This window comes from Hoplias malabaricus, chromosome 16 (assembly GCF_029633855.1).
Source record: "Hoplias malabaricus isolate fHopMal1 chromosome 16, fHopMal1.hap1, whole genome shotgun sequence".
In the NCBI taxonomy this organism is placed as follows: domain Eukaryota; kingdom Metazoa; phylum Chordata; class Actinopteri; order Characiformes; family Erythrinidae; genus Hoplias; species Hoplias malabaricus.
Genome location: NC_089815.1, coordinates 4,082,867 through 4,099,309, shown reverse-complemented (window position 1 = coordinate 4,099,309; position 16,443 = coordinate 4,082,867). Strand labels below are relative to the sequence as shown.

At 42.3% G+C, this 16,443-nt stretch overlaps 1 protein-coding gene across 1 annotated transcript; it reads right to left on the bottom strand.

The window, feature by feature from the left end:
• Positions 1-4: 4 nt before the first annotated feature.
• Positions 5-15,960, bottom strand: notum1b (notum, palmitoleoyl-protein carboxylesterase b). The gene is made up of 11 exons (XM_066646995.1): positions 15,538-15,960; positions 8,554-8,606; positions 8,343-8,438; positions 7,046-7,106; positions 6,435-6,493; positions 4,033-4,135; positions 3,711-3,902; positions 3,380-3,477; positions 3,104-3,251; positions 2,038-2,085; positions 5-1,879 (listed from the first exon to the last, which is right to left on the bottom strand). The coding sequence occupies exons 1-11, from the start codon at positions 15,846-15,848 to the stop codon at positions 1,555-1,557; spliced, it is 1,494 nt and encodes a 497-aa protein (XP_066503092.1). The 5' UTR covers positions 15,849-15,960; the 3' UTR covers positions 5-1,554.
• Between the last annotated feature and the right edge of the window lie 483 nt (positions 15,961-16,443).

Sequence of the window (16,443 nt, the reverse complement as noted above, 5' to 3'; positions counted from 1 at the left end):
ATCAGATTTCCTGCTGAGGTTCATGGACTGGATGAGAAGATCTGGCCCAAAAACATCTGTAAAGCTTGAAGTTAAAAGTGCTGAACAAACAGAAGCCGAGCTTAATGGAGGCGGCCATTTTGTAGCACCATTGTTTCTTGTTGAACATGAGGTCTTATTGAAATGAGGTGCTCCATCAAAATTTTGAGCATCAAAAAAAAAGTCCTTTTGTTCGACCTGGCTTTAGTGAGGATTGTTGAAACCCTCTTTCCGGGTTCTGTGAGTTCTGCTGCTGTTTGCCTTTGGCTCCAGTAGAGGGCGAAAGCTTATTACAGTGAAACTACATCCATTGCTTTGAAAGTTGAGGTCTGAGAGCAGGAGGGGTTCTCCTCCCGGTGTCTGTGGAAATACATTGTATATAATGTGTTTTGGAAAGGAGTTTATGTCCTTAGAAAGGGTCTAAAAACTCATTTTATTAGAAACCCTGCCTTGTTTTTCCACTCACTGGCCCCATTGTGTACATCCAGTATAGGATCCCTGTACATCAGAGGCTTTCTGACCATTCCCGCACGATAGTGGCATTTATGCTTATATGTATATAGCTCACCATCCAAAAATATCCATCTGACCACTGAAGAAGAGCTACAGGACAACTACCACAATGTATATCTACAGATATCCCAGTACAGTGGAGCCTAAAGGTAGGGGTTTCTAAGAAAGTGGCCACTGGCTTTATACAGTTCTTTATGACAATGTAAGAGACCACCCTTCGTTTTTTAAATTCCAATCAAATCTGCAGGACCACTGCGTTTGTGTTTACTTGAATCATAGGAAGCAGAGCAACCAACTTTTAAGACATAGTTTTACGTGTGGGAGGATACTCCTGCCAAAAAACTGAACCTGAGTCTCATGAAAGTACAGAATCGGTAATAAAGGCAACACTACAGGAAAACGTGACTGTGTCCTGGGCCCCACAAGCTGGAGGTGAGGGGGCTTTCTGAAGCTTCACTACAGCTTTGCCTTGGGAGTCTGAGCAATGTCCAACAGCAAGACCCCTCTCTCTGACCTCCAGAGGCTTGTGCCACAGAGACATAGGTGTTGAGTAAGGCCAGTTTAGCAGTTGCTAAATGTGAGTGAGTGAGTGAGTGTATGTATTTATGTATGATACTGAGTATGTATGTGATTGTGAGTTACATTTATCTATTAATTAAAGGCTCCTATTTGTCTGGATATCAAAATAAATGAAGGGTGACCTCTGAATTCTCCAGTTTTCAACGCCATGAATCGTATGTTTGTTAGTGTCCACTGCTGAAACTTGAAAGGCTAAAACTTTGACCCGTCCTGACTTGTCATGGCATAATTCACACACTGCACATAATGTGTAGACCCTTCTGAGAGGCTTGTTAAAATTTCCCTCCTAAAATCTGGTTGAAATTTTGGTCCAGCACTCTGATTGGCTGGTTTGGATTTACCCTCCTGAATTCTTATTGGCTGGTACAGTTTCCCTCCAGAGCTCTGACTGGCTGGTTTCCTTCCTCCAGGTCCATCAGGAGGTCTGGATGGGTGCGGCTTTGCTCAGGTGCCACTATTGAGCATGCCCAGTAGTTTGTTGGGCTCCAGGCCCTGTTGCTGGGCCATCCGCTGGACGTCAAATCCCATGTGTGTGAGGAACTGAATGACGCTCATCTCTCTTCCAGTCAGTTGGTCGCGGATGGCCGGGCAGGTGGGGTTGCAGTGGGGCCAGGGGCAACTGTCGATGAGGTGCAGGGGGCAGCCCCGGGGCGGAGGACGGGGGCTGCTGCTGTTGCCGTGATTTCGGAGACTGTGAAAGAGGCTACGGTCCCAGCATTGGAGAGCACGGGGCAGAGATGTACCCTTCACCTGGATGTCCATCCAGTAACTACAGATAGAGAGAAATAGACAGTGAGGAGAGGGGGAGGAGAGGCGAGGGAATACTGAAACACAAACAGCAGATATTCTAATGCGATATTAAATGTCCCTGTTTATTAACAGCAGTATCAAGTAATTTGGAGCTCAGGATGAAAAGGGAAAACTCACTTTCTTGTGATCACCTCGTGTGATAAGCAGGCAGGTGCAAACATGGCCCTGTTAATCACAGCAGAAGAACAGGCAATAAGACCACATGGGCTACCTGTTCTGTAGAGACGGCACAGATTTTCAACACCAATAAATATACGCTATTAAAACTTTAAACCACGCAGACACAGGGAGAACACACCACACTCCTCACAGACAGTCACCCGGAGGAAACCCACGCAGACACAGGGAGAACACACAACACTCCTCACAGACAGTCACCCGGAGGAAACCCACACAGACACAGGGAGAACACACCACACTCCTCACAGACAGTCACCCGGAGGAAACCCACACAGACACAGGGAGAACACACCACACTCCTCACAGACAGTCACCCGGAGCGAGACTTGAACTGACAACCTCCAGGTCCCTGGAGCTGTGTGACTGCGAAACTACCTGCTGCGCCACTGTGCCCCATTACAGAGATCCTATTTCAAAATTTTGGTTCAGATTTAATGCAGCTGATAATTCCATTTTCATAATTGCTCGGCAGCTAGCAGCATGCTAACAATGCTAATAATGTCGAATGAGGGAACTTTATTATTGCTGCCACCTGGTGGCTAGTATCCTGCTATTACTGCTGCTAGCTTCCACAAAATTCGAACAACAAAGACTTTTATTATCTCTGTTATCACTACTGCAGCAACTGTTAATGTCGACTGACGGAACCCATTTCTATTGCGGCCTTTAGGGACTAGTGTCCTATCACTGCAGGTATCTAAAGAGAGCCCGTTTTAGCACTGTTGTTCTGTGTTGCCCTTTGGCTGGATATTTACTCTCGCCACTGCTATTTGTGCTGTTCTATGTTCTATGTTCTGTGCTTTTGCTGTGTTCTGTGTATTATCTTTCTAAGCACGCTGTGTTCTTGAAAAGCACTATATTAATGCAATGTATTATAATTATTATTATATTTTCTGAAAAAAAAAGAAAAATGAAAATACTTGAGAAATAAATTAAAAGAAAATATTTATGTTATAGACCTTTTTTCTTTGTCTTTTCTTTAATGAGGTGTGTGAATGCTTACGGGACATTTTTGAGGGTATTTCGGAGCTCGATGCCCAGGTTCTGGATGTATCTCCACTGACCCTCCTGTACTGGTTGACCAGTTAAATGGATGTTATCTACAGTCAGCTGAGCCTCATCAAACAACCACTGGACCACAAATACTGGACCTGAGAGACAAAGAGAGAGAGGGAGGTGTGGATACAGTAAAAAGGCAATTGGTTCTTTTTTATCTCTACTGCAGTTTGAGTATTAAGCCACTAGAGCGCGCTGGAACATGTCTCACTCGATCTCTTACTTTTCAGTGTTGGAAAAACTTTGTAGCCGAAGAAACAGTTCCACTCCTCTCCTGGGTGATCCAGTCTGCATCGCTCAGGAACAACACCCCCCCAGTACCTGCAGAGAGAAGAACACATTTTCACCCATCTCTCTCTCTCTCTCTCTCTCTCTCTCTCTCTCTCTCTCTCTCTCTCTCTCTCTCTCTCTCTCTAATTTGTCTCTGTCACTCTTTTCTGTCATTGATTTCTTTCCCCTTTCCTCTGACAATCTCCCACTTTCTTTCTAATATGATGCTATTTAAAGCTCTCTCTCTCTCTCTCTCTCTCTCTCTCTCTCTCTCTCTCTCTCACCTAATTCCTCGTTTGATGGCCTCTGTAGGAGCACAGCTGATGGTGTCCACACATTCCGTGCAGCGGTACTGCTTATTGTCCAGGAACCAGCCTGAGTCGGCCAGGCCTCTGACCTGTACTGACCCATGACCTTGGCTCTTCAGGAGCTCGGCCACACGGTCCACATTCAGCAAGACACCTGTACCTCCAGCACTGGCACACACACACACACACACACAGGCAGACATAGAGTGCATACAAATTACTGCATCTTAACCACATTACATTTTAAAAAATAATAATAAGTACTCATGCAGGCTTAATGCACACACAGAATCCTAACCTGCTCCCTGCTAGCAGGAGGACTTTAGCATTGTCCAGGCCTTTGGTCAGGAGCTCCTTCACAACCTCCTGAATGATCAGAGAGCCCATGAAGGCGTAGTCATCTAAACAGAGAGGAAAAAAATGACAGAATATTCAGAGTGGAGACTTACATACTGTAAATGAGTTTCGGTCAATTACAAACTTATATCTTAAACCTTGCCCTTCAAAAGTTAAGGATCACTTTTCTTCTTATAGGATTAAATGTTAATAATATAACTACACTACAGTAAAATTATTTATTTGACTTGTTAATTATTCTAGGATGATTGATAATAAAAATACCACTAATAAAATGGATAATATATTTATATTATTTATCTGCCTCCAGATCAGTTTGAAGATGTGAGGCATTCAGGAAGACCATTTAATTATCACTTTATTCTCAACGTTTTACAGTGTTTTCTGTAATATGTGTCAACGTTTTACAGTGTTCTCTGTAATATGTGTCAACGTTTTACAGTGTTCTCTGTAATATGTCTCAACGTTTTACAGTGTTCTCTGTAATATGTGTCAACGTTTTACAGTGTTCTCTGTAATATGTGTCAACGTTTTACAGTGTTCTCTGTAATATGTCTCAACGTTTTACAGTGTTTTCTGTAATATGTCTCAACGTTTTACAGTGTTCTCTGTAATATGTGTCAACGTTTTACAGTGTTCTCTGTAATATGTGTCAACGTTTTACAGTGTTCTCTGTAATATGTGTCAACGTTTTACAGTGTTCTCTGTAATATGTCTCAACGTTTTACAGTGTTCTCTGTAATAAGTCTCAACGTTTTACAGTGTTCTCTGTAATATGTCTCAGCGTTTTACAGTGTTCTCTGTAATATGTCTCAGCGTTTTACAGTGTTTTCTGTAATATGTCTCAACATTTTACAGTGTTCTCTGTAATATGTGTCAACGTTTTACAGTGTTCTCTGTAATATGTGTCAACGTTTTACAGTGTTCTCTGTAATATGTGTCAACGTTTTACAGTGTTCTCTGTAATATGTCTCAACGTTTTACAGTGTTCTCTGTAATAAGTCTCAACGTTTTACAGTGTTCTCTGTAATATGTCTCAGCGTTTTACAGTGTTCTCTGTAATATGTCTCAGCGTTTTACAGTGTTTTCTGTAATATGTCTCAACATTTTACAGTGTTCTCTGTAATATGTGTCAACGTTTTGCAGTGTTCTCTGTAATATGTGTCAACGTTTTACAGTGTTCTCTGTAATATGTCTCAACGTTTTACAGTGTTCTCTGTAATATGTCTCAACATTTTACAGTGTTCTCTGTAATATGTGTCAACGTTTTACAGTGTTCTCTGTAATATGTGTCAACGTTTTACAGTGTTCTCTGTAATATGTCTCAACGTTTTACAGTGTTCTCTGTAATATGTGTCAACGTTTTACAGTGTTCTCTGTAATATGTCTCAACGTTTTACAGTGTTCTCTGTAATATGTCTCAACATTTTACAGTGTTCTCTGTAATAAGTCTCAACGTTTTACAGTGTTCTCTGTAATATGTCTCAGCGTTTTACAGTGTTCTCTGTAATATGTCTCAGCGTTTTACAGTGTTCTCTGTAATATGTCTCAACGTTTTACAGTGTTCTCTGTAATAAGTCTCAACGTTTTACAGTGTTCTCTGTAATGTCTCAGCGTTTCACAGTGTTCTTTGTAATAAGTCTCAACGTTTCACAGTGTTCTCTGTAATATGTCTCTACGTTTTACAGTGTTCTCTGTAATATGTCTCAACGTTTTATAGTGTTCTCTGTAATATGTCTCAACGTTTTATAGTGTTCTCTGTAATATGTCTCAACGCTTTATAGTGTTCTCTGTAATAAGTCTCAACGTTTTACAGTGTTCTCTGTAATATGTCTCAGCGTTTTACAGTGTTCTCTGTAATATGTCTCTACGTTTTACAGTGTTCTCTGTAATATGTCTCTACGTTTTACAGTGTTCTTTGTAATATGTCTCAGCGTTTTACAGTGTTCTTTGTAATATGTCTCAGCGTTTTACAGTGTTCTTTGTAATATGTCTCAGCATTTTACAGTGTTCTCTGTAATATGTCTCAGCATTTTACAGTGTTCTCTGTAATATGTCTCTAGGTTTTACAGTGTTCTCTGTAATAAGTCTCAACGTTTTACAGTGTTCTCTGTAATAAGTCTCAGCGTTTTACAGTGTTTTCTGTAATAAGTCTCAACGTTTTACAGTGTTCTCTGTAATATGTCTATCAGTCTGGACACTCTAACAATCCTCCATGGATTTTATTGCATTATTAATCAGAAAATACTAATATCATATTCCAGTTATGGCTATTCTACCAGTGTCTACAATCACACAGGTTTTAAATGGATGAAAACCATTGTTCTAAGCTTTATGGCTTACTTTGATCTTTTTGTGGTGAAGCTCCACTCCATACATCACTGGAGCAGTAGGGAATAAACCTGCAATCAGAAAGACGTAACACTATTTATCAGCACCTACACATCCAGTCTGGCACACCTGTACATATACATATACACACATATAATGTATACTAGTTGGGGCCCCACAGGGCTTACTAACCCTCTAACACACTGGGCCTAGTGAGCTTAAGCTAATGTGGCAAGGATTTTCTACAGAGTTTTCTATAAAGATTAATTTATTTATTCATTCATTTATTCTTCCATTTATTTTCTGTAATCTTTTCAGGGTCATGGTGGGTCCGTAGCCTACCCAGAATTAATGGATGCAGGGTGAATACCCACTACCATCTATACTTGATGTACTTTGGGTACTACACTATACAACAATTTTACTTGCTCCATATGACCTACAGGTCTTGGGTGGTCCAAATTCTATATCAAAGTGAAGTGTGTGTGTGTGTGTGTTTTCCTCAAGATAAACACACTCTGTAGAGGTTGTAGAGAGAGCTCAGCAGGACTGAGAGCGCTTATTCACACACAGTGGAAAAGGCCTTTGGGTGTGTGTGGAGCAGTCTGCTCTAGGATACTTACACCATGTTTGCATTCCACCAGTGTGGGTTTTCCTCAGGCTGACTAGACAGAATCCCTGTCCCTGAATCACACACACATAAACACAGAGAGATTGCCATCATTAATCATTGTACATTTTATTACAACTTCCACAGAGCTGTGCTCTATGATTTTAAACAACACGACCCTCCACTCTCTCTTTAGTTTTGCACTCGAACTAGGACGCAAGTGTAGCTTACAAGAAAAGGAAGACCCTCTGGAGCTGCAGAACACTAGCTTAATGTCACCATACCCTTTACCGAGTGTCATCTAGAGTGGTATAAACCCCCTCCAGCACTGGTTTGTCAACCAGTGGAACATTCTCTGGAGCTATGAAGCATCATCCAATACCTTTGGGATTAGCTGGGGTGATGTATGCAATAAATAAATGATCATGCAACAACCCCACTAATGCAATTATGGTTAAATGCAATCAATTCATCACTGAAATGTTCCGACATCTAATGTAAAGCCTTCACAGAAGAGTAATAGTCAGGAACACAGGAAAGGAAATATTTGCATGTTGCTCATTCACAGAAACCAAACTTGCAAGAGGAAGGCTTAGCTTAGCCATGCCTGGATGTGTGTGTGTGTGTGAGTGTGAGTGTGTGTGTGTGTGTGTGTGTGTGTAAGAGAGAGAGAGAGCGCCTTGGCCACTTTCTTTGGAAAAACAAACATATTAAAACATTTCATTTGAAGTCGGTCTTTTTTTCTCCCAATAGAATAACAAGTCAATGCACCAGAGTGGTGAATCAGACCAGTGTGGCTTTACCCTCAACCCACAGAGTGTACCCAACCTGGACACACACACACACACACACACACACACACACACACACAGTACCCTGTACGTCTAGCCACCGTATAATGTGGGAACACAGTTCATACAAATGATTCACCTACGACTCCACAGACGCCACAGACCGGCGATACATGACCTGTAAGTGCTAATAAACCCTGTTTACAAATCCAACAGAAACACACTGCTGTCCTAATCACACCAAACATTTCTGGTGCACCTGCTGTAAAACACATAGAAACCCTTACATGTTTCTCTCTGGTGTTCTGTTTTTAAGTGTGTTTCCTGCCTCTACTCCTAATGCTTAAGGATCAACCTGCTATGCTCCAGTAATATACGCTTCCAACTCCATTCCTGGTACATGGCCTTCTTCACCTAAATACACCACTAAACAGAACCAAGGGCTCAACATAATGTCAGATAGGATGAGGCGTGTGGATGGAAGGAGATGGAGGAGATGGAGGCAGTGTCTGAGCTCACCTGTGCGAGTACTCGGCCACCTGCTGGAGCTCATCAGTCTCCTCATGGTTTCATACCGGCTGTCACAGTTCTCTTTACTGAAGCAGTACCATCCACCTGGAGACCAGAGACATTGGTGTAGTATTAATAAAAGATAAACAAAACTTAACCAAGCTTTTGAAAGCCCATCATTGGTATATTGATGTGTGTGTGTGTGTGTGTGTGTGCTCACCCTCTAAAAACACCAGCCACCTCCTGCTTCCTTTAGACTCCTTTATGTAGTACCTAAAGGCAAAAAATAAATGAAAATTATTAGGTTTGTGGTATTAATCCTCACAATATATTACATCGATTCTCATCTGTTCTGGAAATCCCTCAGCTGTGTTATTATCTTAAATTGATGCAATATATTTTGATGGAGATGTGTACACAAACCCCTAAGCAACACTTTTAAATCAGTAAAGCTGTTATTCTTAAGAGTAAAGTAAGCTGCTATATGTTTAATCTCTATAGAGAGATGCCAATTGTTTACACAGCAAGTTGTTCTCACCCCTCCACTTCCAGGCCCTCGTTGCTCTCCAGCAGCTCAACGTACACTCACAGTATTTTACACAAAAACAATCAACTGTGTTCAAGTTCTGGGTTCTCTCAGGGTCACATCAATCTAAGTGTGCACATCAAACTCTATGTGCCCATATACAAGCACAAGCTACAATTTCTCTAATAACAGCAGAACTATCTTGAAGCAGTTAGCTCTTGCTTCTGATGTAACAAATCTGGGCAGTTTTCCTTCTACTCCAAGCGTGTTGACTTTTCCGGAGCCATTGTGTTCGCAGCAATAGGAAAAGAAGCGGTAGTTGGCTTCACATCTCAGAGTAAGCATGTACTTGGCTCACTCTGTGGTGGATTTGTGTGGGAATCTGCGATTAATAATTTAGCGAGAAAAATTGGATGAAATGGAAAAAAGTAAATGAATGAGTTTTAAAAGGTCAAGAGAAAAACAGTCCAAGTACCTTGTAGTACCTTTTCCCACAAGCCCCTCTGTCCATCCCACTAGGTCCAGACAGTTCTGTGTCTCTCCAGAAGTCTCTGACCCGCACGCTTAAGGCTGCCAGCCTGCTTCACGTTACTGGCGTCCAAAAACATGCGCTCTAACCTTCGCCTTTGATCAGCAAATTGAAACATTTGGCTTTGATTTCACAGCTGAAGCCCTCACTCGCTCCTCATTTTATTTGGAGCCCATTTCAAAGAGTTCTGAAAACTATTATTAATTATTAAATTAGAGCACTATGTGTAGTGGCCTCCCAACAGGTGATTATGCTCAATTATCCAAGTGACCCGATTCATGCTAAACCCCAACATCCCCCCCCCCCCACCCTTTAGCCTTTCCAGGAAAAGAGGAACTTTCAAAGACATGGCAGTCTTGGGTTGAGCATCAGACATTCTGAAGTACTAGTAAACACATGCTTGGTTTGTTTGAGTTCATTTATGAGCTTTGAGTGGAGGAGGCAGTGTAATGGGTCACTAACAGAACGGCTATTTTGAGACAGGAAGGTCAGCGTCTCCGTGTGGGGGCCCTGCACTTTGGGTATGTTCCTAAACAACAGATTTGCGATTGATGGTACACAGCCAGATATGTGTCTGTGTAGATTTGCATCCAGAGCGGACAGATTTCAGTCTAGGAATGTGTCCACCACTTGTTTGAGTTGATGAAGCCCTTCGGGGGGATGAAGCCCATTGTTTTCAAGACTCCACTGCCAGTCCGTTCACTTGGACTTGCTACTAAACAAGACTGGTTGGGTTGCCAATTTATTCAGTACACATACATTCTCCTGCTACACATGTTCTATTGATCAGCTACTCACTGCCATTTTCATCAATTGAAAAGACCCACTATGGATATGATTCATGTCACGGGGCGTGAGGAGTAGATTTTAAGGAGGCGGACACACTCGCTACAACACAGAATTTAATATAGAAATGACATAACAAAACGAACTTGAGTAGAAACACGAAATAACACTACTAGACTGGGGCATGAAACAGGCAGGAGACAACGAGAAACGAGCTAGAGAAACAAAGACTATGATAACAATTGGGAAACAGAACGAGCAAGAGAACAAGACATGAACAAACCCTAACACAAAAACAATTCACAATGAAACAAAGAAACAAACAAAGAAAATGACCGATCCCAGGAAGTGAGGGAAGAGGGCTTAAATAAACGAACTTAACTAGACACACCTGACACAGATAACGAGGGACAATGACAAAAGAGGCGGAGGTTAGAGTGAAACGAGGGCGGGGCTAGAAATGACAACAAACAGACAGAGCCACATGGAAGAGGAAAACAAACCAGAAAGTGTCAAGATGTGACAATTCAGCTAATATTAATGAATTAATGGCCTGAAAAGTTGAGTAACAAATTCGATAGAAATGCCCAACTCTATTATTCAACTGATAATAAAACCTAGTAACACAGTGGTGATGATAGGAACCAGACGTCTGAAGATGCCTCACTTCCTTACTGAAAGTTGTTAAATGAAATGGTTATGAATGTACTGCTTAAATCCTGAAACACTGTTAAACAATAATTCATTCATTATCTGTAAGCGAGGAAACCCACGCAGACACAGGAAGAACACACCACACTCCTCACAGACAGTCACCCGGAGGAAACCCCCGCAGACACAGAGAGAACACACCACACTCCTCACAGACAGTCACCCAGAGGAAACCCACGCAGACACAGGAAGAACACACCACACTCCTCACAGACAGTCACCCGGAGGAAACCCCCGCAGACACAGAGAGAACACACCACACTCCTCACAGACAGTCACCCGGAGGAAACCCACGCAGACACAGGGAGAACACACCACACTCCTCACAGACAGTCACCCGGAGGAAACCCATGCAGACACAAGGAGAACACACCACACTCCTCACAAACAGTCTCCCGGAGGAAATCCACGCAGACACAGGGAGAACACACCACACTCCTCACAAACAGTCACCCGGAGGAAACCCACGCAGACACAGGGAGAACACACCACACTCCTCACAGTCAGTCACCCGGAGGAAACCCACGCAGACACAGAGAGAACACACCACACTCCTCACAGACAGTCACACCGAGCGGGACTCGAACCCACAACCTCCAGGTCCCCGGAGCTGTGTAACTACATGTAGGTTCACAGGTTGTATGAATAGTAAGTTAAAAGGCTACATTTGCATTGTAGACATCATAGATTCTGGTTTTCTGGAGTTTATAGGACTCTTTCCAACAAACCATTTGTCATAGAAGAAATTCAACTGGATCACAGAGAGATTTCATTAATAATGGAGCAGTTTCCTACAGAATCATAAAGAATCCAGTCACTGTGCGGTCACTGATTTATATCCCTGTTTGACACAGAGTGTTGGTGCCAGAAAGTTTTCCGGTTGAAAACACACGTATTTACACATTTCTATACTTGTGAGGACTTCCATTCATTAGCAGGAGACCTAACCCTAGCCTTAACACAGTAACTACATAGGAATAGTTTAGTCAATTTCCAGAAAAAAGGCAGGGATTTTGTGAGAACCATCTCAATATTCTCAGATCTTCAAAGTCTTCATGGGGATATTTGCTCCCCACAAAGACCTGAAAACAGGAACTGACACACTGTACATTAATCTCTCAGATGTTGTATTTCACACATAGACACTCTGTATGTCGGACTCTCTCTATTACACGGTGAGTCCATGTGGTCTCTGTTAGTGAAGTGAGAGTCCATCTCAGTGGCCAACAGCTGCTACTGAACCACATTCAACACCGGTTCCTCTCTCTCTATCTATCAACTTCAGTCGCTTTATCACACAGATCCAGCAGAAGCGAAGGAAAAAAAAGCCTCCAGAATAAAGCCATCAGACACACAAACACACACATGCACACGCACAGCCTCCAAGATGAGAGAGAGAGGGGCCATCGTTTCATCTCCCGGATGAGAGAAGTTGGAGATGGATGGAGGGAGTGAAAGGGAGAAGGAAAAGGGTAGGGAGGAGAAAGCGTCCATCTGTGTTTGGAGTTCAAACAATTTGAATTTACATCCTTCGGATTTACAGTTCTGTGCAAAAGCCAAAGGCCACACTTCTTTCGTTTAATTAATTTCCAGGCAAAACAGACACTGAGTGCAGGTTATCTGTATTTCAGGAGGTATTTCTGAAGAGATTAGAGGGATAATGTAGGTGAAGGTCAAAGGAAGTTACGTGGAAAAAAGCAAAGTGTATATGGGACTCCCAACAACCGTGCAAGACCTGGCTGACGTCCAAAACGCTTCTCATCTCGCTTTTCTCATTGAGAGACAGGAGTAAATCAAACTCCACTATCACAGATACGTCTGTCCATTCTTCCATTTTGAGAAGACTACTCAACACCGTGGGTCTGAAAGAATGTGGAAGCAGAACTTACCGATGCATATCTCTTTGAAACACTGAAAGCAAGTGTTTTGAACAGAATGGAAGCTGTAATAAAGGCAGGGTGGATACGCTAAACCCTGGGAAATGCTTCAGTGTCCAGGCTTCTTTGTAATTGACTGTTAAATATACGTTTCTGCTTTTTACTGACGCTGAAAAATGAATAACTAGTACTTCTTGGCTACGGGGTACTCTCTGGCTGCTGAACAGTACTGTATCTTCACATATACATCCATGGGCATAGACTGAAGTCACTCTTTGATCATAGATTAGCTTCAGCAGACAGCTGGAAGCATGTGTATGTGTGTGTGTGTATGTTTGAGAGAGGGAAAGACTGTGTGTATCTATAGCTGTGTGTAAGAAACAGCATTTAGATGTGGGCAGAAAAATGTGTAGTATGTCCATGTTTGTATGTGTGTGTGTGTGTGTGTGTGTTACTCGCAGTATGGCGGCCAGACAGCAGTGGAAGTGGAGTTTTTTGCCTCATATAAAGCACTGTGTCTCCTGTGGTGGAATCCCTTTGATGTGTCTCTGGTCTTGGTGAATAAACTGTAGGCCTCTAACATGTAAGGAAGAAACACAGCCTCATCTGCCTGATCCTGGATCAGTCAGAACATTAAGTTTCTAACAGGGAGCATTGCTGATACGACCTGCTGAGCTGCAGTGATATTAGGAGAAAATGTATTCAAACGCCACATTGTACAATAGACTCAGTAGTTGAGCAGTCATTCTCTGGGGAAAAAATAATGGTGTTTTTGGAAAATCACCACTTCCATGTGGAAGAATGAGACTTGAGGTTTTAACTCGGTTACTTGGGTATTGTTTCACTGGGACAGCTCTTGATGGCACTTCGAAACGCGTAGCAGAATGGAGAACATCTCTGTTCATTGTCTAAGGCAAATCAACAGCCCCGAGACCTTTATATCCTGAATTATTTAAAAACCTAACTCTGCGTGTGAAGCAAAAGTGTATGTGAAGCAAGGTTAAAGACATGTAAAGTGATTTTCCTCCACCAGTCCCAATAGATTACTGTAACAATAGAGTATAAGGGATTCTTTCTCTAACCTCTCACCACAACAAGGTCCCAGACTTCTGCATCACAGTTTGTGCCCCGACACCTGCTTAATTAGCAGCAGCTTCTAATTATGCATTATAGCCAATGGGACTCATTGCTGTTCTCAATCTGATGCATATTTATATGATTATACCATATCAGAAATGATTATCACACTATTGACTAATTACAATATACAAGCACAGACAGCGGCACGGTGGCACAGTCATAGTGTCGCTGTCACACAGCTCCAGGGGCCCGGGATTGTGGGTTTGAACCCCGCTCCGGGTGACTGTCTGTTAGGAGTGTGGTGTGTTCTCCCTGTGTCTGCGTGGGTTTCCTCCGGGTAACTGTCTGTGAGGAGTGTGGTGTGTTCTCCCTGTGTCTGCGTGGGTTTCCTCCAGGTGACTGTCTGTGAGGAGTGTGGTGTGTTCTCCCTGTGTCTGCGTGGGTTTCCTCCAGGTGACTGTCTGTGAGGAGTGTGGTGTGTTCTCCCTGTGTCTGCGTGGGTTTCCTCCGGGTGACTGTCTGTGAGGAGTGTGGTGTGTTCTCTCTGTGTCCACGTGGGTTTCCTCCAGGTGACTGTCTGTGAGGAGTGTGGTGTGTTCTCCCTGTGTCCGCGTAGGTTTCCTCCGGGTGCTCCGGTTTCCTCACACGCTCCAAAAACACAGTTGGTAGGTAAATTGGCGACTCAGAAATGTCCATCGGTCTAGTGTCTGAGTGAATGTGCCCCCTCAAGGTGGTGTTCCCGCACTACACCCAGTGATTCCGAGTAGGCTCCGGACCCACCGCGACCCTGAACTGGATAAGCGCTTACAGACAATGAATAAATGAAAAAGTACAGCAAGGTCTGTTCAAATGCTAATACATGCAAGTGATAGCTAAATGCTAATCAACACTATATATAGTGGCTTTAGTGAATGGTGCTCTGTAGTTTGTCTGCTCTCTTGAGTGGATAAGCTGGTCTACACTCCTTAGAAGTAATTTAATGTTATTCTACACACTTCAAGCATGGATATAAGCTAGTTTATAGTTTTATGCATGTTTATGTGCTATCCTAAGCTAGTTATGAGTAATTATATGCTAGTCAATATGTGCTAGCGGGTGATGAGCTAGTCTATATTTTGTACAGAGTTTTTACATGCCAGTTTATACTCCTTATGAGTGGTTATGTGCAAGACTATACTATTTTAGACTATACTATTTATTTGTAGTTATATGAAGCATTCAATCCTTCTTGTTTATAACCTGTTAAATGTAGTGGCTGGGTATTTGGCTGGAGGAAGTTGCCCTGATCATCAGGATGATAGAGAGAAGTGCAAGTATCTTCACTGGTCATGTTTTGGTTGATATTAATGTGGCATGTATTTCAGATCATGATGAAAAACTAATTTTAACCTCTTTATTTATGCTTATTCAGCAAATATACTGATTACAGTGTAAACTGGAGTTATATTAAGTTACAGTAGTGTGTAACGTAGGTTTAGACCCACCATCATCTTCTGATCTTTTGAATGGATTATTAAAACCTAAATGCAAATCTTAAACTTACTTCAAATACATTTATACATTTAAAAGTATAATAGCCAATACGGCCAATCAGGATTTTATTCTTTATTAAGTAAGGCATCAGTTACAATATCTTCATTAGCCATGCCAGCAGCCCTGCGAGCCGATGCCCAGTTTTATGGTTAGTGAACTCACCCGGCAGGTGAGCCATCGTTGCAGGTGACTGTGGAGTTGTCCAGAAAGTTCAGCTTCATGTCCTGGTCCAGTCTTCGAGCGGAGCAGGGGTACAGCGACTGGGCCAAGTTCTGCACCTGCCGCATCAGCGTGTCCATGTTCCCCTCCACAGGGGTGAAGTCAAGGGGAAAACTCTCGGTCCCCTCACTCCTGCTGCGGTAAGAGGGGGCTGAATGTGTCCGTCCCCCTCGTGTCCTCCTGCTCTCCACAGCTTCAGCCAAAAGAATCACCACCACCACAGCCAGGGCCAGCGTCCCAGCTCCCATCTCCATACAGGACAACGGTAACAGTCACTCTTCTATGAGTCCAGCAGTGCTTTTCTGTTCAGGAGGAAACCTAATAATCACTCCTGGGGATTTCTTCCAGAACTATTAGTTTGTGGTTCAAAAATTAAAAATTAAAAAAATTAAAAATTAAAAAAATTAAAAATAAAAAAAAACTTACTAATTTACAGATTAAAAACTATTGTTTAATTAAAAATGTCTCATATAAAATTTAAAATCTGTATTAACGTAAGTAGATTAATAACAAAATGTAGTAGCTTAAATATAAAAATTTAAAAAGTATTATAACATTTTTAAAAAAGGCTTTTTTATTTAAATAAATAATTAAAACCCCGCCCAAAAACTCCAAGTCTCTCAGCTCATTTGTCCAAAATATTAAAACACGTCCTGAGATGAAGGTGCCATTCAGCGCGAAATCAAACCGTAACAAAAATAAAATGACTCTTCAACTGATGCACGGAAGGCTGATGGACTGATTGATCTGGGTCTATTTCCTGTGGCTGATCTCTCTGTGGGTCTCCACGCTGCTGCGGTGGGTTTTATTGTAGACGCTCACTGCGCTCAGCCAATCAGAGCAGTGGGC

Bases quoted from the DNA above. Each gene is read 5' to 3' on its own strand.
- notum1b (XM_066646995.1), bottom strand. From the start codon at position 15,848: ATGGAGATGGGAGCTGGGACGCTGGCCCTGGCTGTGGTGGTGGTGATT. The intron at 8,439-8,553 runs GTGAGCACACAC...TCTGGTCTCCAG, and splicing joins GTGGCTGGTGTTTTTAGAGG to GTGGATGGTACTGCTTCAGT. The intron at 4,136-6,434 runs GTAAGCCATAAA...CTCTCTGTTTAG, and splicing joins TTCACCACAAAAAGATCAAA to ATGACTACGCCTTCATGGGC.